At 31.3% G+C, this 23,837-nt stretch overlaps 1 protein-coding gene across 1 annotated transcript in view; it reads left to right on the top strand.

Annotated features, from left to right (window-relative positions):
* The first annotated feature begins 1,458 nt into the window (after positions 1–1,458).
* LOC100378131 (putative E3 ubiquitin-protein ligase HECTD2) overlaps positions 1,459–23,837 on the top strand; it is a 42,440-nt gene continuing 20,061 nt past the window's right edge. Inside the window, exons 1-6 of the mRNA XM_002738124.4 lie at positions 1,459–1,999; positions 13,286–13,530; positions 14,473–14,575; positions 15,068–15,222; positions 19,030–19,075; positions 21,159–21,268. Of these exons, the coding sequence (XP_002738170.1) occupies positions 1,754–1,999; positions 13,286–13,530; positions 14,473–14,575; positions 15,068–15,222; positions 19,030–19,075; positions 21,159–21,268 (905 nt within the window). The 5' untranslated portion in view covers positions 1,459–1,753. The remainder of the gene's footprint in view (positions 2,000–13,285; positions 13,531–14,472; positions 14,576–15,067; positions 15,223–19,029; positions 19,076–21,158; positions 21,269–23,837) is intronic.

Genomic DNA, 23,837 nt, shown 5'->3' with positions numbered 1-23,837 from the left:
TCTGTGAGGTTCTATTCGTGAGGTATATAGCGTGCGCATACATCAATTGGCCAAGCAGGGAACCAGACTATCTATAACTGTCAATGACCGTGTGGTGGCGCCCGTTAACGTAATAAATGAATGGGGCATCTTAAACTAATCATGAACATCGCGCATCCACCCATGTTTGGACTATTGTCTAATATACAGTCGTTATAATCACTGGTGGTTTCAACTGTCATTTTTGGGTTATATATTAACATCCACGGGTAATTTGAAACCATTGTATTGTATAGAATATTTATTACATTCGTTTAGAAACGTATTACATTTTCTGGTGAAAAGCAATAAAATACTTACAAAGGAAAAGAAACTAAACAGAAAGAGGAAAACATAAATTAAATTAGAATAAAAATTGATTAAATTGATAATTAACCCATTTGTAATCGGCTTCGCTCGGTAAAAACTGACTAAATAGAAATGATTAGCGACAACAGTATTTGTTTGACGCTTGTGAACATAATTACGGTCGTCATAAATGTTGTTGTATCCTCGGGGGCGGACATCCGGGCATTTTCACCTCCTTGGCAACCCGCGGCGGTGAAAACAAAGGCCCAAAACTCGCAGAAAACGATACTTTGGGATGATTGTTGAGACTCTTCTGAACAGTGTAACAAGATTAGCCCTACGTGTGTAACATATATAAATTTGGTTGTTCGGGATTACTTCAAAGTTGAGTTTGTGTTGTTTTCTCGAATTTTCACCGACTCGACCGTCGTTCCACAGCAGCGCGTACAGAGCCCATAGAAATGCATGTACAGTGGTGCGCGTCGTAGCAACGTGGAACGTCTTGTGACGTAGCTCCGCCCCCGAGGATTGTCTAGATATCTGAAGTATACCGACCTTTCTCACACGGCGCTTGTCAATCTGCTTAGTGAATTTTGATGAATTGTATTTTGTCTTTGGTTTTTCTGTTTCAGTTGTATGATATATTCTGTGATCAATACTATTTTGGAAATAAGTCTGTCTATTTACATATGACGTTTATCTAAGAGACGCCACGTGACTTAATTTATTTATTTTATTTGGCGTTCATTCTTGTTCAACTGCTGTTACGTTTGAAACGTTGGAGTTTCAAATCAAGTCAAAAATAAAATCAAACCTCGCTTAATATCCGCCACGACCGTGGATTGATTTTTCTTCGTATTTTCTTTTGTAACATTTTATAGGATATCAATAGGAATACATTTATACTAATTTTTAATATTTGTTTAGTTTATTTGCCCAGAATGGATTTTTTGAAACGATATACATGTATATGTAAAACTACTAATTTGTATTTAAAATCTGACCAGACCCCAACTAACTCAGCTAGCTACATGTATACGTCGAAGTACCCCGTTGCCAGGGAAACAGATTACGAGCAAAATCAACCCGGAAGTAACATGCGCCCTCAAGCGACGTGTTGTGTGTGTTGACACGGAGAACGTTTACTGTAACTGAGGTCGTGATCAATGTAGGGCTGCAATTTAATTATCTTGTTATTATTAATGTCAACTTATTATTATACATCGCCCACCATCGAGTGTTATATGCGCGCTACCCATAAGCAGGGATCACTAGCTATGAATTTTTAATGAGCGATCGACAACCAAGCAACTGAGGCAACACCAATTTGAGTAGAAGCAATATGGCGGCGAGAAATTGAAGTTATTTTTAACAGGTGTAACATATATAACGCTACAACTACTGTGATGGGCCTCGGCGGGGGTTAATGGCTGTACCCGTCACTAGCATCACCTGTCCGACATGCGGAACGCACAGTGCACCGATATCAGCACACCGGCGGCATTTGCCGATGTGTCCAAATTGTAGGGGAGAAATGTCAACAACATCGACTACTTCAGTGCCAGTAACGAGAACGAGAAGAAATAGGTTGACTGCATCAGCCGGCGCCACGGCAACGCCAAGCACTAGCAGGGACCACTTGCCACCGTTAGATGGCAATACCAGTAAAAATGTAAGTTGTAAACAAAATATTTTACGTGTAATTGTGATTACAATTAATAGGTCCTTATTAATTAGGCATATCACCACATGTATGTAGGTTATATTTTTGCCTCCATGATATTGCATCAATAATTTTAAACATTTCTATAGTGAGAGACGACTAAACTAACAACTAAATGCATACCTGTAATATTTGTATTACTAGTATGTTCTACAAGTTTGTTGTGTTAATATAAAGGGCAATTAATGTGTTCATCATCACATTCATTTTCAAGAACAATTGGAAAAATAACATTTGTTATGATTGGTTTGTTTTGGTTTTTGTTTGTTTTTGTTTTTTCACTTCACTTCATTCACACAGTACATCGCAGAAAATTATAAAATTAAATTATGAAAAAGAAAATACATGTAACAATTACATATACAATACAATAATACTTTATTATCACCGTAAAGAAATTACAATCTTTTTTGGGCTCTGAATAATAAAGTTAAATTAAGAAACATGAACACAAATTAATTATAGTATCAAAAGACAAAGAAAGTTACTAAATGGAAAAACATAATATAATATATATTATTATTTTATACATTTGGCCTTTTTAAATAAAAAATATCTTTTCGCTGGTGAAAGTGCTCTGTCAGCCCTATGTAGTAGTTTTAACCATGGTGACTAATACTGCATTGTTTTTATTATATTAGCCACTTACTTAGCAAATGGAAAAGGGGGAGATTATGAAAGATCACAATATTTGTCAGTGCCATCTTCAAAATTGATATGCCCTGTGCTGAATCCGGAATTATATTTCACTTGTAAACAAGAACAAATAATTGAAGCAGCAAAATGTCTACAATCTTTAGATTTAATGGGGGAGGAGGGGAGGGGGGGGTTATATGAAACTAATTGAGGAGCCCCTTGTCTCTGTTCCCGCTGTAACATACAATTTATAATAAGCAATATGTATAATGTTTAATTAACCTGTCGGTGTTGACTTGTTGAATGATTCAGTTCAGATTCTCAGAATAATACTTACTTTTTCCGTGCATAGCCATTGTTGGTGAAAACAACATTATTTAGAGTCAAAATATTATATGGTACTTATTATTGTGTGATGATCCAGTTTTAAAAATTGTTAATATATTTTTGACTACATGAGTCTTAATACTATAGGTGAAATTCATAAACTGCTTGACTCAAAAACTGGTAGTAAATCTCATAAATTCAGCCAATAGATGAACATGTAGTCTACTGTAAAATACTTTATTTTAGCTGGAATTAATTTTCGCTGAAAAGACTTTCTTAGTGTTTAGTGTGGAATTTATCTTCACCGATTTTTGACGAAAATGTAAAATATAGGAAAGAAATTACTTTCCATGGATTATATTTTCACTGAATCATTCCTTCAGCGAACATAGCAAAAATTAGTTCCAAGCGAAAATAAAGTATTTTACAGTAAATATTTGGTATTTCACTGCAAGTATTCACAATTCTCATACTGACAGATGACAGCAACATTTTTTTATAGAATTTACTTGAACCCATCTGGGAATTATTTGCATTAATTATGCCATATTTCACCCCAGCATATTGGTATCTATTTCTCTATTATTTCTGTTAATTTTCATCCAGATGTAAATAATTTCTCATTGACTACAGGTAGTATCCAAAAGTTTGAAAGAAAAAAAAACAACTTATGCAGGTATATTTTGTAAAATGTTTTACTTTCATAGTTCATTATATTTAATTTCATTTTGCAGGCTTCCAAATTCATAAGTAAATTATTCTAACATAAAAATGAAAAATGTCATTTAAAAATTACTGTAATTTTTTTTGTCCCTTCAATATATATGCTAGACAGACAGCCTAATTTGGTGCTTTGTCATTTGTTTTTCTAAAGAGGTAATGGAAATGTATGTAACCTTTTGATGTAGGTAAATCTGCTTCCCACTCAAAAACCTTTGTGGAAAACGTTAATGTTTCACTTTCTAATTACACATTATTCCATTATTAGAGTTTTGGATTGCATTCATAGTATGTAGTAACCAAATAAGACAGAGCAGCACCATGACAATATTTATGTTTTTAAGTTTCTGTCCTGTATGTCAGGGTTCTATATTTATGGTGGCCATGACGGGGATTAATTGCTTAGCTGTCCCACCTAAATATCCTGATTTTCATAAAAATATATCAATATATCCTTCACAGTTTCATTAAGTTTCAGGCATCTTTTGAAATGTCAGCCTTGAAATTGGGCATAGTTTATTTAGTATCAGTGATAAAATGGAAATATTTTTCATGTTACAGATTTATTTACCTGTTTTTCAGTGATTTTATTAGATTCTTCAGAAATTTACATTTGTGGGGTTCTGGATGGGATTTGTGATCTAGGGTGATTTTCTATTAAAGCTCTATAGTCAATGTGTATTTGACATCTCACGCAATGTAAGACACATAAATACTTATTTTTTTTTTTAAACATTGCATGTGTGCAAAATGCTCCCACAAGGGAGGGTATGTTATACAAATGCTGGCTTTAATTCTGATAAGATTTTTGTTTGCATATCAATTAGCCAATTTGCACACTGATTTTGACAGTTTTTGCCTAATATATTTGAAAACATAACAATATGGTACATAGGACTTCTTGTTTAAGAATAGTTTATAATGGCCTATGTATATTAAATAGCTAATTTGTATATTAAATATCTAATTTGCATACTAATTAACTTTTTAGTTTCTTTATTCCCGTTAGTTTACATAGTTACTCGTAATACGTGTCCATCATTTCATTTATGAATACATTGTGTACTACAGTATATTCACTCTTATTGAAGTAGCTACATGCATTCATGTGATTACCCCGTCAATATTGTTTATGAAAAAGGTGACAGTTTTTATATCAGTACTCCATGGAAATAGCTGGAATAAGCTCCAGACTTACATAATACATGTTTTCATTAGAAATGTTCTTCTAATAACAGAAACATGATACATAAAAATATGAATTTGTAAAATATTAATAATTAATTTTTGAAAATGGTTTGCTTTGTGTTTTACATCACTAGACAGTTTCTATTACATTTTCTATACATATTTCAATACTTTCATTCTCCACAATAAACACCATTGTAGTATGAGGTTGTCAGGAAGTAATTCATCTGCGACTGTTTCTACCCCAACTGGAACTCCGCTCAGTTAGTTCTAGTCTGACATTTATTACAATAGGGTCAGTTCATTCAGGTGAATTACTCAATAACAATTTTTTTCAACAGTTTTATTTTTGTTCAATTCATTAGTCCAAATTTTATTTCTATACATTCATGTTCTAGAAATTAATTAATCAAATAATTTAAAACATAGTTTTATATTCTGCCTGGTCAATTTATATCATACTTCACATTAATGAGTTTGCGTCTGTTGCTTTAAATAGGCTTTTTCAGGAAGTGAGTGTTTTTTCCAGAAATTTGTTTAGTTTACATAATACAAGATGCTAGGAATTTCCACAGTTTGATGATTTTATGGTATTCGTAACATTTTTGGGACTACTTTATTGCATGCGTCAGAATACATAATTTTGTAATGGTGTTATATGTCACCTGATCACCCGAGTGTATTGATATGTAAAAAGTAAAACTGAAAATGGCGGAATAAACAAGAAGTTAAACTTGAAAGCTCTCTGGGTTTTTTTTTGATGTTTTGTGTGTTCTTGTGTCAACACATCACAGTATTCATGAAAACTAAATTTTGAAAAAGTCATTGATGCTTCACTTCGTAAGACCCCAGAAAAGTTTTACTGCTGCAAAAGTGTTATTGTCTCATGAAATTTCCCAAAAAATGTGTCATGCAAAATCAAAGTGGTTTACAGTAATAGTTTGTTACTGCATGCACAGTGTGTATATTTTTTTGATAATTACCTGCACCAATATCAGTCTAACATTCACCAAATATTTTTATTAACTTCAATTGTCATTGATCATCAGCCCAGTTGTTCTTACCATAGTATGTTTTATTTATTTGCTCATAGCTAGGAAACAAAGGCTTATGAAGTGGAGCCGAGACGCGACTATCTAGCCGATAGTGTTGTGAATGTCCTGTGCAGTTTACAGATCATTTCTTTGACTGAAAATGTTTAAAAACAATGTTTTTTTTCAATAGTCAGAATAGTCAAAAAATCACAAATTGTAAATTATGAAATTATGCACTACTAGCTGTATTCCCTTATATCTAAACTTTCAGATGATGTATAGATTGTTATAAATGTAGTAGTATGCGTTTAGAGAATGTCTGAATTACAGATGTTTTAACATGTTTTACTTCTGTTGCTACCTTAATGATATGCATACCATATTTGTTCTATTGAAAGCTCAGCTCCAATATAAGCACATTTAAGCCAAAAATTGCATTTGTGGTATACTAAATCTTTTAATACTTACTTATTTTGAACATAAAACACCTCAATCTGTAAATTACGTAAGTGAATGCATTACTAATAGAGCAAATACTGAATGGGCGAATTACAGTAAATTTGTGAGGATTCAATTCCAAATTCTTGACTGTAGTATTGCAATGTAATCTTTGTGAATCAACATACATGGACAACTGAGGAATCCTTGCGTATTTTGTGCATAACAAATATTTCTCATTGATACCCAAAACACAATCAAACTTTATGAATAATCTCCGAGAGCAAATTTAATCTCCTCTATTTAAATAGAATCACACAAGGCATTGTCAGCATCTGTTTTTTTTGTGTGTTTTTTTATTTTTGGCAAAATAATTTTGAGGATGAAAGAAAAGTATGATTTTTGTAGCACTTGAAAATGAGGAAAAAAAACAAACTTGTGTCATCATACTGCTGCTCTGAACATTATGCTGTTTGTGATTAAAGTGAATTTGGTTGCTGTTATTATTTTTGATCAATTCTCTGTTATGTTACATGGTGGCCATGGTTACCATTATTGTTGTCACCTTCGTTAAAGCGGAGGGCTTGTCACCTGTGCACAAGCGGGAATTGAGTTCCAAGCAACAATAACAACACATGCTAAAAATGCAAAAACTCATGAGTAGATGCATATTACGACGACATATTATGGCTGTCTGCACAGGTGATGACTTCCCTGCTTTAAAGTCTTGGTAAATACAGCAATATATATAAAGTGGTTGTTGTCATGGGAACTGACATTCTGTTACAACAGGTAGCTTACATGTACATGTTCCATAGCTGGTGTTTTCTCTCGATGGCAGCTGTGTAAATGGCAGTCGGTTTAAAGTACAATAACCTGAATTAATCTTCTGGGTCTGCAAGGCATTTCTATATATTCTGTGAATACTCAGATGTTATGTTGTGTATTTACCTATCCACATATGTATAGAGTGTTAAATGTAAATTAAAATTTTCAAAGTAATGAATGGATTAAGTTACACATCTACATTCTTCATATTGTCAACATGCGACAATGTATAATTCTTTAATTGAACAATAAATTATTGTAACAATGAATAATGAATAATAATATTAATAAAATAATAATAATAATAATAATAATAATTTATTGCATCTTTTCTATCAGTTGACAATTACTATAATGAATAACCCAGTACAATATAGGAGATTGTATACGATGCAAGCATGTACATGTACTATATAGCATAGTACCAAATATATATCTACTTCAAATCCTAAGGCACTATGGAGAGTTCATTATTAAATACAATATGTTAACCAGTTATTGAAAGACTCATAGATTTATATGTGGGATTCAATGCATTGTTATTCTATCACGTTATAATTATAGCAGATATTATATTCTCACAATGCCGTCAATTTAGCCGTACCGTACTTTCTCTATTACTAGTGCATGTGCTTTACCAATAATACAAAAAAGATGAAGTGTGTTTATATGGTAAAAAGTCATATTACAATGATTTACAATACAATATGGTATTTTGATAGTGAATTCACATATGTACATGACAGGGGTGTGTCTGTTGTAAAAATGATGCTGATTTCAATAATTCAGTATACAGTTAAACAACAACTGTTAATTATTTACACGAGCTTTCATATGAGATTCACTTTGAACATTGCAAAATATCATATTCAAGTTCCATTCATGCAATGAACAAAATTTGTTAAAATTGAATGTTTTGATGTGTTTTAGCGTCTTTAGACATGTGACCACCCATTCATTGTGCAACTCTACATTTCTACGAATTCAACTAAACTTAACTTGAACGTTAAGTTACTCGTAACCTCAAGACATCTATAAAAGCTCAAGTTTTTTTCTATATTACTGATAGTGAATTCTAAATGTTAGTATGGTCTCCAACATCTGTCACTTAGACAAGTAGTAAACCAATATATTGTTTAAATTATGAGTAAAATTCAAAAAACGTAAGTACAGTAGTTTTCCTACCTTTTTCAAATCAGACACGTATTTTCTACTTTTGCTTACATGTACTACTCTATTAGTTCAGAACTTTTACACATTTTATATTATTCTATTTTCCTACAATTGTGTTATATTACTTTATTTATATAAGGAACATTGCGATAAATATTACTTGAAGAACATGAATATTAATTAGTTAATTTGTTCCTGTAATTATTATCACGTCATTATTCTTGTTCACATCTAAATTTTAGCCAATATTTTCCATGAAAAATTTGAAATATGTATGTTAAAAAAAATATATTATTCATTGTTTCAGGATTTTATACTCAACTTTGGCATGCAAAGAAAATATCATGCTTCGTTAGTTTGTATTCATTCTTCTGTTTGCTTTAATCTAGATTTTCAATGGACAAGGTTGTAATAGATACGCTATGTTTAATACATGTATACTGAGCTAAAATTACCTTTGTAGCATCACCTGAGTAATCACTTGTTGATTTGTCATATGACAAGGCATTATTAGCTGGTGAAATATAGAGTTTTGTCTGTGCTATATTTTTTTAATTAATCTTATTAACTTGATGGGATAGAGTAATTAGTGGAGCAGACATTAAACTGTTCAATAAAACTGTTTTTTGTGATGGGTTATTTTAATCATCTAATAACATTTTATTATCATGAGATTTTATGTTTGATTAAATTTACATATTGAATGGTGGAGGCTTATGGGAGAACTATGCTGTGTTGACGCTGATGGAACTTACGTTGACGTAAGAGAAAAATAAATGTGAACATGTTTAAAATGGCAGGTTTGAACTCTCTTGAAGGGAGGTATTAGCACAGCATAACTGTTATGGAATAGTTTTTTTGGTGATGAAAACATTTGACACATGAGTAAAAATATGACGCAAGCAATACCGACAACCATGCAAAGGGTGTTGTTACGTGCATTGACGTTCCAAACTGAATTTGAATGCCACACTCAACTGTATTTAATTTAAATATATTTAATTACTATATAAATGCTTGATTAACAATAGAAGGATCTCACAATCTTGTGTTGAAAAAACAAGATAAGGATTTCATAATTTTGTGTTGATTATCTTGTTAATGAACACAATATTATGAGATCTTTATCTTGTTAATGAACACAAGATTATGAGATCTTTATCTTGTTAATCAACACAAGATTATGAGATCTTTATCTTGTTAATGAACACAAGATTATGAGATCTTTATCTTGTTAATCAACACAAGATTATGAGATCCTTATCTTGTTAATGAACACAAGATTATGAGATCTTTATCTTGTTAATCAACACAAGATTATGAGATCTTTATCTTGTTAATCAACACAAGATTATGAGATCTTTATCTTGTTAATGAACACAAGATTATGAGATCTTTATCTTGTTAATCAACACAAGATTATGAGATCTTTATCTTGTTAATGAACACAAGATTATGAGATCTTTATCTTGTTAATCAACACAAGATTATGAGATCCTTATCTTGTTAATGAACACAAGATTATGAGATCTTTATCTTGTTAATGAACACAAGATTATGAGATCCTTATCTTGTTAATGAACACAAGATTATGAGATCTTTATCTTGTTAATCAACACAAGATTATGAGATCTTTATCTTGTTAATGAACACAAGATTATGAGATCTTTATCTTGTTAATGAACACAAGATTATGAGATCCTTATCTTGTTAATGAACACAAGATTATGAGATCTTTATCTTGTTAATGAACACAAGATTATGAGATCTTTATCTTGTTAATGAACACAAGATTATGAGATCTTTATCTTGTTAATCAACACAAGATTATGAGATCTTTATCTTGTTAATGAACACAAGATTATGAGATCCTTATCTTGTTAATGAACACAAGATTATGAGATCTTTATCTTGTTAATGAACACAAGATTATGAGATCTTTATCTTGTTAATCAACACAAGATTATGAGATCTTTATCTTGTTAATGAACACAAGATTATGAGATCTTTATCTTGTTAATCAACACAAGATTATGAGATCTTTATCTTGTTAATCAACACAAGATTATGAGATCCTTATCTTGTTAATCAACACAAGATTATGAGATCTTTATCTTGTTAATCAACACAAGATTATGAGATCCTTATCCTGTTAATCAACACAAGATTATGAGATCTTTATCTTGTTAATCAACACAAGATTATGAGATCCTTATCTTGTTAATCAACACAAGATTATGAGATCTTTATCTTGTTAATCAACACAAGATTATGAGATCTTTATCTTGTTAATCAACACAAGATTATGAGATCTTTATCTTGTTAATCAACACAAGATTATGAGATCTTTATCTTGTTAATCAACACAAGATTATGAGATCCTTATCTTGTTAATCAACACAAGATTATGGATCGTTATCAATGTTATCACTGGGCATTTAACTTACACAGACATTATTTTTCCAGTGAGAACAGGGTATGAACCCCTACAACTAGCTTATTAATTCTTTCAAGGTTTTATTTTATAATCAAAGAACACAAACTCACATTCAGTGTAACAAAGGATTTTATTTTTATTTGTTAAATTTTCAATTGCTTTGGTTAAATACAAACTCATAAGTTTCTAGCTAGGTGTAATATAGCCTTCAATACAAGTATTCTTTCCCAGACACACCTAAATTTTATTTAAGTAAATACAAATTTTCGCAGGATTTCATGATACCTTTGTGAATTATGTACCAGTAGATTTTTTAAACAACTATTTCTAAATTAAAGATTATAACACGATTGAATACCTGCAAAATAGGCTGAACAAAATGGTAGTTTTGATGACCTACTCTGACACAAATATCATGTGACACTGAATCACACAGATGGTTCAAAAACTCAGCTGCATTGTAGCTACAAACTGTGATGAACAAAATGGTTGTTTTGATGACCTACTCTGACACAAATATCATGTGACACTGAATCACACAGATGGTTCAATAACTCAGCTGCATTGTAGCTACAAACTGTGATGAACAAAATGGTTGTTTTGATGACCTACTCTGACACAAATATCATGTGACACTGAATCACACAGATGGTTCAAAAACTCAGCTGCATTGTAGCTACAAACTGTGATGAACAAAATGGTTGTTTTGATGACCTACTCTGACACAAATATCATGTGACACTGAATCACACAGATGGTTCAAAAACTCAGCTGAATTGTAGCTACAAACTGTGATGAACAAAATGGTTGTTTTGATGACCTACTCTGACACAAATATCATGTGACGCTGATAGCCACAAATGATTCAAAACTCAACTTCCTATAAACCTGGATGAACAAAATGGTGGTTTTGATGACTTACTCAGATATAAATGTCACCTAACTTTAACTCACAAATGGTGTATCCTCGGGTAAATTAGAATTAAACTTGTTTGGTTACTATTCTTTCTATATCTTAATTTCTCTGTGTAGAAAGTTAAAGATAAATCCGTTATTTTCAATACATGTAAATGATTTGATCAAATTTTGATACAATATATCATATTTTCTATTTAGGAAAAAATAACTGAAAATTTACAAATATGTGCACTCAAATTTTAATGTGAGGAAAATACGGACTAAATATTATTTTTTTCTATTAAATTAGTCTGTTCTACTGCAATGATTGATAAATCTGTTTGATTTCTCGATAACTTCACAACATAAAGCAGAATTGTTGGTATTGGTGTTTACACTGACAGGGAAAACAACAGTTACTTAAAACATTTCTTAGATAAATGACATTAAATAAATGTATGCTATGTTGATCAGACTCATGAGCAGGTAACTGTACAATGTGATTAGACTGATTTCTAAATCCCTTGTCATTATACCTGTTACTGTCACAATATGTTAAGATCACATTATGTACACTCACACTGAGTACTGCCATTTTAAGGTCAACAAAACACAATACATTTTATAAAAAGAGAGAAAATTGAGAATAATTGACTTGTTTATTCATTTCATTTACCGTGAAGAGTTTGACTCAAAGGAAATTAAATTTACTTGTAGGTTTTTTTTTAACTTTTGAGTATTTATTTTAATGTAAAATGAAAAGTTCATTCTTTTTACCTTGGCCGTACCATCAAAGATGGTAGGGAAAGGTATATTAAAGGGAAAATGTCTGTCGTCGTTGTCGACCTCATTATTAATTATTGTGTGTGCACAATAACTTTCCTAATTCTATTCCAAAATTTATCGAACTTGGTCACCTAATTCATCAGTATAAAATCTTTCCTTAGTATGAATGACAGATGTCCTGCTTTTGTGAATTGATGATTTGAGAGGGTGAGGCTTGATTAAAATTTAAAAATGTTCACTATGTAATTACTGGTGTGTTATAGAATGGAATGTTGTGAATATCCAACAGATATTTTGCATAATTACCATAGTTATATTTGCATAACTTGAAACAGGTTGTTTTTTGTTAGGAATTAGAATGGACAATTTAGGAATTTCATTTACATGTACATGTAGGTAATTTGCATAATTAGTAAACCTCAGTTTATTTTTCAGTTATTGCAGCTCAAAGACTGACACTATAATGTTAACGTCATAATTTGCAGAACTTGTGTTATTACCATTTGAAGCGAGAGAGTTGTCACCTGCGCATGCGTCAGATTGCTACATCGTGTCATTGTTTACAACAAACGACTACCCATGAGCCTTTGCATTTTTAGCGTGTGTTGTTATATCGTCGCTTGGGACTCAATTCCTGCGTATGCGCAGGTGATGACCCTCTCGCTTTAAGTAAAACTCCAATTTATAGATTTAAATATAACTCCAATTTACAATTTTCATGAATATTTGACAAATCTTTCTGACAGTGTTTCTGTATTTTGGGTTTTACAGGAACAAGACCGAACTGGACGAAGTACACGTTTCTCAGGGCTGTCAAATTTCTTTTCCTTTGGTAAAAATAAAAACAGGAATCATGATAAGGATCTTGGAAGGTCTTCAGCTCAAAAGGAATTGCCACCAATAAGTCCTGGACCGAATTCACTTGTAACAACACCAGTAAATACAACCCCAGACTCAAATTCAACAGAAAAAGAAGACATTATTCTGACCAAACCAAAGAGCTATAAAGATTTTCAGTGAGTTTTATGTTCAGAATATATAATTATTATTTATTAACAACTTACTGTAAAATACTTATTTTCACTTGGAATATAACGCCTTTTATGCTGGAGGATTGATTCTGTGAAAATAAAATCCAGTAAATATTTTTTTTTTCCTATACATTCAACTCGTCAAATATCAGTGAAAATAATTGTGTACACAACACCCAAGATGTGTTTTCAGTGAAAATTTATTCCAGATAAAATAAGTATGTAGAATATAGTGTACCCTAAAATCAATGTTTTGTTTCACTCATATACCTTCCTATTGTGTTGTGGATTCTCTCCAAAATAATCTGGAATTATGTTATCTATTATGACGCCTCAGTGGTCAATGGGTGACTGTGATGTCTATTGACGTTTTTCCTAACATTTGACAGTTACCTGTTTTCTGCCTAAGCAATCAACTGGTACTTGCCACAGAGATGAATGTGTGACTGCCCCATTCTTTGTGACATTGGAAAACTGTTAATGCATAGTTAATGAGCAAAAATTAGTCAATATTTCCCGACTATTGTGGAGAAATAAGACCCATAAATGAATCAATAGGTGACCTGGCTACTAATGCCTAGGTATGTTGCTAGTAATATCTCATCATGGTCAGCTACTTTATTGACTGTACGATTTGATTGGTTGACCATATCTGAATGGATAATGAAATATTATAGGCATATATCAAGTAACTTACAGTGAATGAAATGCTACATTATAGTTTCTATCTAAACATGGTGACAAAATAATCTTGGTGTGTTACAGTGATATATCGCCTTGCATTAGGATGGCTATGGATTAATATTCTTGCTCAGACCATGAAACACATACAGGTTTGGGATAACTGCTTCTTATCAGGTGGGGGGACGATAAAAACTGTTGCTTAAATTTAGAAATTAATTGATTCTCATGTCTTTTCTTCTTCAGGGATGAAGTTGAGAAAGCCAAATTGTCTGGTGACTACAAGACTATCTTAGAGTTCCTAGAAATAACTTTCAGTTCATTTCACAATTTGAATTTGACATTCAAGGTAAGTTTTTCACTTGTACAATGTACTTTCAACTGAATCTGCACAATGTAAAATAATTTAATATTGGTATAATATACTGTTGCTGTTATAAAAATGCATCAGTTGCAAATTTTCCTTGAAAGCCTTATTTGCATATTATTAGTTATTTAAAACACAGTGTTTGATGATTTTGCGTGATATGAAAATAAAATAGAAGCATTTGGGTTTAAAGTCATTTTTTAGAGCTAGGGAGGCGTCACCTGAACATGCGTCAAATGGCCATAGCGTGCCAATGTCAACAAGCATCTACCCATGAGCCTTTGTGTTTTTAGCGTGTGTTGTTATCATCGCTTGGGACTTAATTCCTGCCACATGCGCAGGTGACGAGCCTCTCGCTTCACAATTCCCGGATATGTGAAAGAATTCTGTTATTTTTGTTATAATCAAAAACTTGATGTCTTGTTGAGAAGTTTTCATTCTATGTAGTTTAATATTACTTCTCAACCTTTACAGAAAAACCCAAGCAAAGAGTACAACACACTGGATATCTCAGGAGTAGATCAGGATTTCCTTAATAGTGTATATGAATGTATGGATGTTGTCCCGAATGATATCAAAAAAGCTGTCTTGAAAGCCATCATTAATAGTTTACTCAAAGACATGAAAAAGTAAGTATACATATTTAATTGTGGTATATGTTTAATTAATTAAATTGGAATGGATTAATTTTCTAGTATGGCAATTAATGTGCCAACAAATGTTATTCCCTGTGTACTGGGCAGAAAACTGTTTAATCATTGACTTTTGTGAATTCCCCTGTAATAGCGGCCAGCATAACATGCAATAGCACTGCTTTAGTGGTTGTTCACTGTGTGTCATAGATGGTGGTTTTTAGTCTCTGTTTTGAAGCAGCCTGAAAAATAGGGACTGTGACCTCAGTGTTCTCGTACATCTATCCCCACCTGTATCTCAGACGTGCCTAGACACATTTATTTTAGGATCTGATTCAAGATTGCCTAGTGGCAGCCATTTCATGCAAAAAATTCATTATAACCATTGCATTTCTGACATTCCGGAACTGGATCTTGTCATGCATGGAGAGATAGTGTTCGAACTTGGTATATAATTTCCGCCATTCCGTAACTAAATCTTGGTCATGCAATGACAGATTTTCTTTAAACTTGGTTCATACATTGAATACATGTATTAAAGGACCTTAATTCATGCACATCATGGTATTCGTAAGATTGCACGCATCATGCAGTGTTTAATCATAAATAAAATTGCAAGTATTAAATTATTAACCTTGTTCGTTTTCAAAACCATATATACGTATGAATATTAAAATTGTATTTACGTGTTGAATTTTCAATACAGTGCTCTTTAGATGTCGTAAATATTTTAGTATCACATATATATATATATATATATATATATGTCTGTACTAGCTAGTATGTGGTAATGTTACATTGTGTCGCTGTAGAACCTATCATTGGTATTTTTATGGTAACAGAGATTGTTGAAATTTTTACCTCTTGGTCATATTTATGTTGCATATAATCAAGATGAAAAAATATTACATTTTATTTTATTTGAGTAAATTTCAGTGATGGTATTCAGTACTGTATACTGATCAAGAAATATGTCAATGTTACTTACACATTTACTGTGCAGTAAAATAAGCCCCTATAATCATAGATTAGAGAACCTATCGTTGGTATTTTTTATGGTAACGAAGAATGTTGAAATTTTTACCTTTGTAAGCTTGGTCATATTTATGTTGTGTATAATTAAGATGAAAAAATATTACATTTTATTTTTTTTTAGTAAATTTCAGTGATGGTATTCAGTACTGTATACTGATAAAGAAATATGTTCCTGTGCAGTAAAATAAGCCCCTATGATCTTAGATTATAGAAATACGTTTTGCAAGAAATATATTAATATATAGTGTTCCCCAGGTAATTTTGTTCAGTTTTATTTTCCAATTTCATTGATTAAATGTAGAATCCATTAAACAACTGGTTTATTATATTACACCTCATTTGTCTAAGATATATTTAAAATTGATGTATCAGTATAGAAGTGGTTGAGACAATTTTAAAATGAAAAAAAAAAAAGAATTATTAATTTATTCAACATTGAAAATTGTTTTAATGGTGTTATTATTTTATATTAGGTTCTGTCATAATAGAGAGAATATGCAGTAAACTGTTCAATATAGAAAAGTTAGTAATTTGAGTGTGTTAACAAGACGATAGGAGACTTATATTTCATGAGAGTCACTGAATCCCTGTCAAAAAACAAAATAAAATTATTACTGTTACACATATTTTCATATTTCTTGTCTCTGAGTGTTACCGGTAGTACTAAATATTTTTAAGAAATGAGGTATATAATGCTAAGCTGATAGCATGCATATGTAAACTTAAAACTATGTGTGACTGTGAGTTGTTTACTATGTTTTCAACTGCTAACTAATGCTAAACATAGTAAAAAGAAATTATTAAGTGTTTTTCATGAGTTCGGTGAAAACAGTTTTTTTGAATTCCAAAATATCGCATATCACTTTTCAAATAAGAAACTTCAGAAGCATTTAAAACGTTACCGCACTACGTAAGTCATGTTTAATGTGAGTCCCATGTGACGTGTACAACATGTGTAAAATAATTTACTGCCTATGATGACATATGACTGTATTGTTTACTTTGCATGATGGGTAATTATATTTAATTAATGATTGACAATAATTTATCCAGTGATGCAGACAATCTATAGTGTTTGTCACATTTATTAGCTCTTGCTGAAGACAGAATGTTATCAAGCGTGAAACAATTTACAAAATGTGCACATCATACATAGATGATTTTTTTTAATCATTTTTTTTTAGTACTTTTTTTTTCTATCACACAACAATTACAAAAAAAACAATTACAAAGACAAGTAATTAAGAAAGGAAGATGAAAAGCAAGTACACTTAGTCATAAATATAATCTTGCAGGATGTCGTAATTGAAATGAATAGTCATGCACCTAATGTCGCAACTAACAAACCCCATTTGTTTTGAAATTTTTCCATGGCTTTATTTTTACATGCTATATATTGCTCTGCTGAAAAAAATACTTTTAAAGAAAGCTATAAAGTTAGAGAAAAGTAAAGTCTCATACATAGATGATAATGATAATAACTTTATTCAAACACATCTACATAATAAAATAAGAAAAAATACAAAATACAAAAAATACAAAGAATGGCAACTTCAACCTCAACTGCAGTGATTTTGGTGATTACCGGTAGTTGTGAATCCCAAGTTTATAATCTTGGTAGTGAAATTATTTTATTTTCACAGAAGTTATGAATTCATCTGTCACTAAATTACTTTTTGGTTATTTATTTGTTTGTCTGCATCGAACATCATTTTGAATCTCATTACCTAGTGACATCATCTGAAACGACCACCGTGACTATATTCTATAAATCCATAGTTTCACTACGACCAGTATGGTTATTATTTTCATTATTTATGTGGTGTATCCTGCAGCCGTATTTTCATAAGTTAAGTGATCAAGTGAAATACAGCATGGTTACACTGTATCACTCATGAAAAGAACTTCCATACCTCACAATTGGTAGGTCGAGGCCATGACATAGGTTCTGTCATTATGATGATTTTTTTCAGACTTCACGAAAATTGCACAGAACGTCGTAACAAAGTTAAACAAATGTTCTTAGCAAGCTTTAAATTCTGTCTAATGATTGGTTCTCCCAGTATTTCATTGTATTCTTATGCAAATTATGGTAGATGTGTATTCACCGCAATGGTATTTGATAACAAAAATGTCAACTGGCAAGTGCAGCAAACAAAACAAAATTCAAGAATTTTCCAAACTAAACAATCAGTATATCTCACAGACACTTCCCGTGACTCAGGGCTTCTTTATACTTGCTTTTTATATATCAACATAAAAAATAAATATGACTTTTAATGAAACCAGGTTCCAGTCAAGACTCTGCAATCCAGAAAGTGTCATTGAATTTTCAAACATTTTCATTTCATGGTGTTTTGATGTGTTTTTTAATCTTCATTATTTATGTTACTTTCCTAAAAATATTGCATTGTCATGAAAACAATTATGGTGTTTATTGAGAAAACATTTCGGCTCTTGGTAGCTTTTGATGGTGGTTCAAATGTAACAAATTATTTTGAGTGGCTCTTAGTTGATGGTGAAAGATGCTAAAATAGTAAAATGTGTTGATCTCAGAATACCTTGTTCATACAAGGATTTTATATTCCTCTCCACGTCACTTCTCTCAACACCCTCACATCAAATCAACCAAATGTGACTTGCGATCCCTTCTGATGTTGTCTAGATCAGTTGTGATGACAACCAGGTCATGAAAGTTTGCAAGACCACAGGAAACATAATTAATTAAATTTCATTTCCTTTCATTTTTTTTTTTTTATTTCTCGACAGACCACGTAGCAAAGATGATTTACGAGCATATTTGATACTGGTACAGGTAAGTTGACAATTTATATGTATCCAGGCAACACGGCTTTGTTTGTATGTCTTCATGGCAACCAGTGTGATCAGTATGATTATGAACATTCTCTGCCTCAGGCTGACTATAATTGTTGTAATGATGTAGTCTCATTACCTAAGGAAGGTAATATGATTAATTATTCACAAGGGAATATACTTATTATGTCGTTATTGGTGTAATCATTGTACAGCTCTGGTCAATCTCCGGTCAAATGTATTTTAAGCAGATTTTAGGTCAGTGTTACAACTGATATTTTTAACTAAATATGCAAACATCATCAGTCTGTGAATGCTTGAACAGTACAAAGAGAAAACCAAATAATATAGAGATGACATTTTTATCATTTCTGTATAAGAATTTCAGACTGGTTATCAACAATTACTTGCATAGTGCAATGACAATAGCTTATAATAATAGTTTATTTTGAAAACCATCCGTGGTCGTAACTGCAAATGCATGTCTACCGACACACTTAGACATTATGCCAATTTAGCAAAAAACACACTTATGATTCATGTAGTCCTATAAAATCACTCTTTGTTTTGAAACTCGGATTTCACTTACTTCTAGAGCTGGCTGCATGTACCAGTATTATCCATGCACCTGTGGTTCATGGATAATTATAGCCCATGATGTCACTCACGTCAACTGGCTTAATTTACAAACAGATGATGTAATCTCCAATTAATTGTATTCTGAATTCATGTTGACAAAAACTGATATCAATGATTTCTTATGTCGAACCTTGTCTAGAATGCAAAAGTATGAAAAAAAAATGATAAGAGTTTTGAGCAAAATGATTTTGTGATGATATCTTCGATTCTTTATTTATGACGAATATTTTTGTCATTTTTGTTAAAAAAAAAATGTTGTTTTTGACTTTTTCTTGAAAATGGCTAGCTGAGTTAGTCAAAAATATGGAGCTGTTCATTTTGTCAGATTTCCTGTTTAAAAGGCTAGGCCAATGACTTTGATATAGCTTAGGGTGGACCTCAGTCATATTTGTTTCTTTTTGGATTATACCTTATTTTCTCTAATATTTTTGTGATTTTTAGGGGAAAATGCTATTTTCGACCTTTTCTTTAAAATGGCTAGCCCAAATGCTTTGATATTTTATATGCTTTGAGTGGACCTCTGATAATTTTTTTTCATTTTGTAATAATAAGTTTAATTAAATATTTTTGGTAAAAAATGCTATTTTCAAATATATAGTATAGCAAAGCTATATATGCCAACTGGCTGCTTGTTTTTGCTTTTTTTTTGTTTCTCAATAACATCTTAGCCCATTAATTATAACTGAGTGTTACATGAATGCTTATTAAAATTGTCTAAATTTTTTATTTTTTTAACTTTTCATGTCATAATCCGTTCATATTATATTTTTTTATATATTGGAATATTAAATTACAGTGATATTATATAATATGCCTTGTTCTTTTTGGATTGTAATTTTTTCAGCTTATTGTTTTAGTAAGTTGATCACTGTCTTGTTACATATACAAGGAAATGTCAACAAATAATTAATACTGTTAGATGGCCGAATGATTACTCATAGAAAGTGTTTTAAATAAATTATTATAAATACTTTTACTATGCTGGTTTAGTGATGATATTTACACTTTATATTTTCTAGTATGTTTTTTATATTTTGTTGCCAACTTCAAATGTTCTTTTTTCCTTATGTCCACAGTTCTACTACAAACTGTAAATGTATGTGCATATTTTGCCACAGAATTCAATTTTTTACAATACCTAGACAGTATATGAGTTTAATCAACACTATAAAAAAGCACAGTATAGTTAAGTTGCTTTTGAAGTTAAATTCCACAAAAACAAAAGTATATTTTCCCTAAAATTCGCTAAAATGCAATAAGACCTTTGGCTCCAAAAAAGGGTTGTACATTACTCTTTATAAATATTCTAGTATAATGAATACGGTATCGTTGGTTATTTTTTATACATTCCTCGACTTATAGATGAATTTAGATCAAATTCATTCATTTTTTTTACCCGCTTCAAGTGCCTTAAACATAAAATCTTTTGTTTTTTCTTCTCCCAGAATCCACAGTTTACGGGTATATCTACCTATGTCATATTTGCGCATCTATTACGACAGATGGCCGCCCTGCCCGACCAGGACCATCATTTTCTAGTGCATTGGTTCAAACTGTAAGTAAATTAAAGAAAAGACACTGGGTGTGTAATTTTCAATGTGTTATGTAGTAACTAATGAAAACATGTCTGTCAATCAGTTTTATTGTCATCGGTGATGATACTTTTTATGTTTATGATCCTATATATGAACATTTTTTTATGTATTCTTTTTAATAATTTCTTTTTTGATTTTGAATGAATATATGTTTTATTTTAAATCTTTTGGAAAATTATTAAGAAAATGTTGCAGGTTTTTTATTTTTAGGTGACAAAATTAAATTTTGGTTTTCACCGGGTCAATGGTGTTTTGACATATTACGTGTATAGTATGTCATTGCATGTTCTACTCATTCAAATTATATTTTGTGATAACAAAAACAGTATTTTACACTACTACTTTCTCAATCCTACGATTAAGGTAAATTTCAGCAGTACAATTGTCTATACCAGTATTTTTAGCTCCCATTCGAACACTGTTCGAAAGCGAGGACTTATGAGTTGACCTATGTGTGTGCGTGCGTGTGTCCTTGCGTGTGTTCAGATCGACCTATAGATATGCCTAAACTGATTACATTCAAACTTCACACATACATCATACATAATATTTATATACATACGCACATGACTTTATTTCATGATCTGATTCAGGATGGCTGAATGGCGGCCGTTTTTGTGCTGAAAAATCATCAAAATCAAGCATTTCTTGGCTGTTTACAGATGGGTTTTGTTCAAACTTGGTACATTCATTAGACATTATGGTGCCTTGATGCACATCACTTTGTTTTTTGGATCGGATTCAAAATGGCAGACTGTTTTAATTAATGCTGTTCCAGAGCAATATCTCTCAATAGGGACAAGTACTCATTTGACGATCAGATACAAGATGACTGAATGTCAATCATTTTAATGTTAAAAATTCATCATAATCAAGCATTAGCTTCTGGATCCATATCTCTGACATGTTTGTGTTCAAACTGTATAATTATAAACAAAACTATATATCTTAAATTTGATAACTAACAGGGACTATGCCATGCATGGCTTGTTCTTTCAGGTTATCCCATTTGAATTGTACAGGTTCTGACATTTTGTGGATTCACAATTTCTGAGTGCTGTGATAATTTAAGAGCAAATTTCCTGCAATTTGCACATTGTAAACCTTTTACTTTTCACTGCTATAAATTACCATGAAATCAAATTTAACGCAGTTGAAATTAACACGATAGTCACTGTGTCTCACTGTCTTAAAGATTCCCATGAAATGTTACACTGCTACTCAATTACATCACATCCATGTACAGTAATAGCCAAATAACGTCAATAAAAAATCATCTCTAATACCTTTCTCTATAAAATGTACAAGAAAGTAACCGAAAATGTACGACTAATGTTTTTTTTGCATATTACAGTATTATTTGGGCTGTTTTAGTGAAAATTTTACGGTTATAAAATTCACACATTATTTCTGACATTTTAGAAAGCCAAATTGTCTCCAAATGGCTATAAAACCTGATCTATGATGCAATATTTTTTCACGGATAATTGATCGCGTTACCATTATATGCTTAAACTGTCTTGAATTTACGCATACTACTTACTTGAACACAGCTGCATTGTGGATGTAATTGTCTGCATTATCTACGTCTATACATCAGCCTTTGTTTGTGGATTTCATTCACTCTGTGTGTAAGTCCCTGGCGTTATTGATTGCTATTGATTCATATTGATCCTAATATCTTGTCGCCAAAAGAATGCGTTAACGAAACCTAAAATCAAGTAGACCAAAAGGCTCTTATTATCGTTTAGTTCAATATATACCGTTTTGGCTCTATTAGAAGTGCATGTACCCTGGTACTTATTTTAATGATATAAGTGTGTATATGGTCAAAATAAGCATCTCAAAAAACATCACATAAATGTAATGATCCAGTATACAATATACAACTCTATTATAAGTACCATATATGTAAATGATGGAGGTATATCTATTGTCAAAATAAGTTATATTTCATTAATTTTTCAATAAATGCAATATTAGTATATGTGATTTTAAGTGTAAAAATGCTACCAGTATTTATGTTTAAAAAACCCATATCACTAACATTAAAAACTGTTCATTTCATGACAAAGTCTACAATTTTCTATTTAAACACAATCAAAATATAAAATTTATAATTGTATTCAGGAAGTATATAATACAATAACTGAAATGTAAAAAAATCGTGCAAACATCTGTTCATGATAAATATAAATTATTGGTGTTATCAAGGATTTATAGGATGACTGTTTGCAGCTGCTGGGTGCGCTCTAAAAACAGATTTTTACCAATTAATCTCGGGATATTCAGTAACTTTTGGAAAAAAATCTCAATTTACCACATTTACTAATGACAGAGAGAGTATAGCACTGGTGTGACATGCGAGGAAGATCTATAAATTCAAAATCATGCAAATTGCAAGGTCACAGAATTGCAAGACAAACTTACATTTTTTTGAAATGTTAACTTAAGTCTGTGAACAAACTGCTAAGTGTTTTCTTCAAGCCATTTGCTAGTGTCATACTATTATTTAACCTTTAATTGCTA

Source organism: Saccoglossus kowalevskii, chromosome 10 (assembly GCF_978046115.1).
Source record: "Saccoglossus kowalevskii chromosome 10, keSacKowa6.1, whole genome shotgun sequence".
Lineage (NCBI taxonomy): Eukaryota > Metazoa > Hemichordata > Enteropneusta > Harrimaniidae > Saccoglossus > Saccoglossus kowalevskii.
Note: the sequence above shows the minus strand (reverse complement) of the source record. Positions and strands in the feature narration are given on the sequence as shown.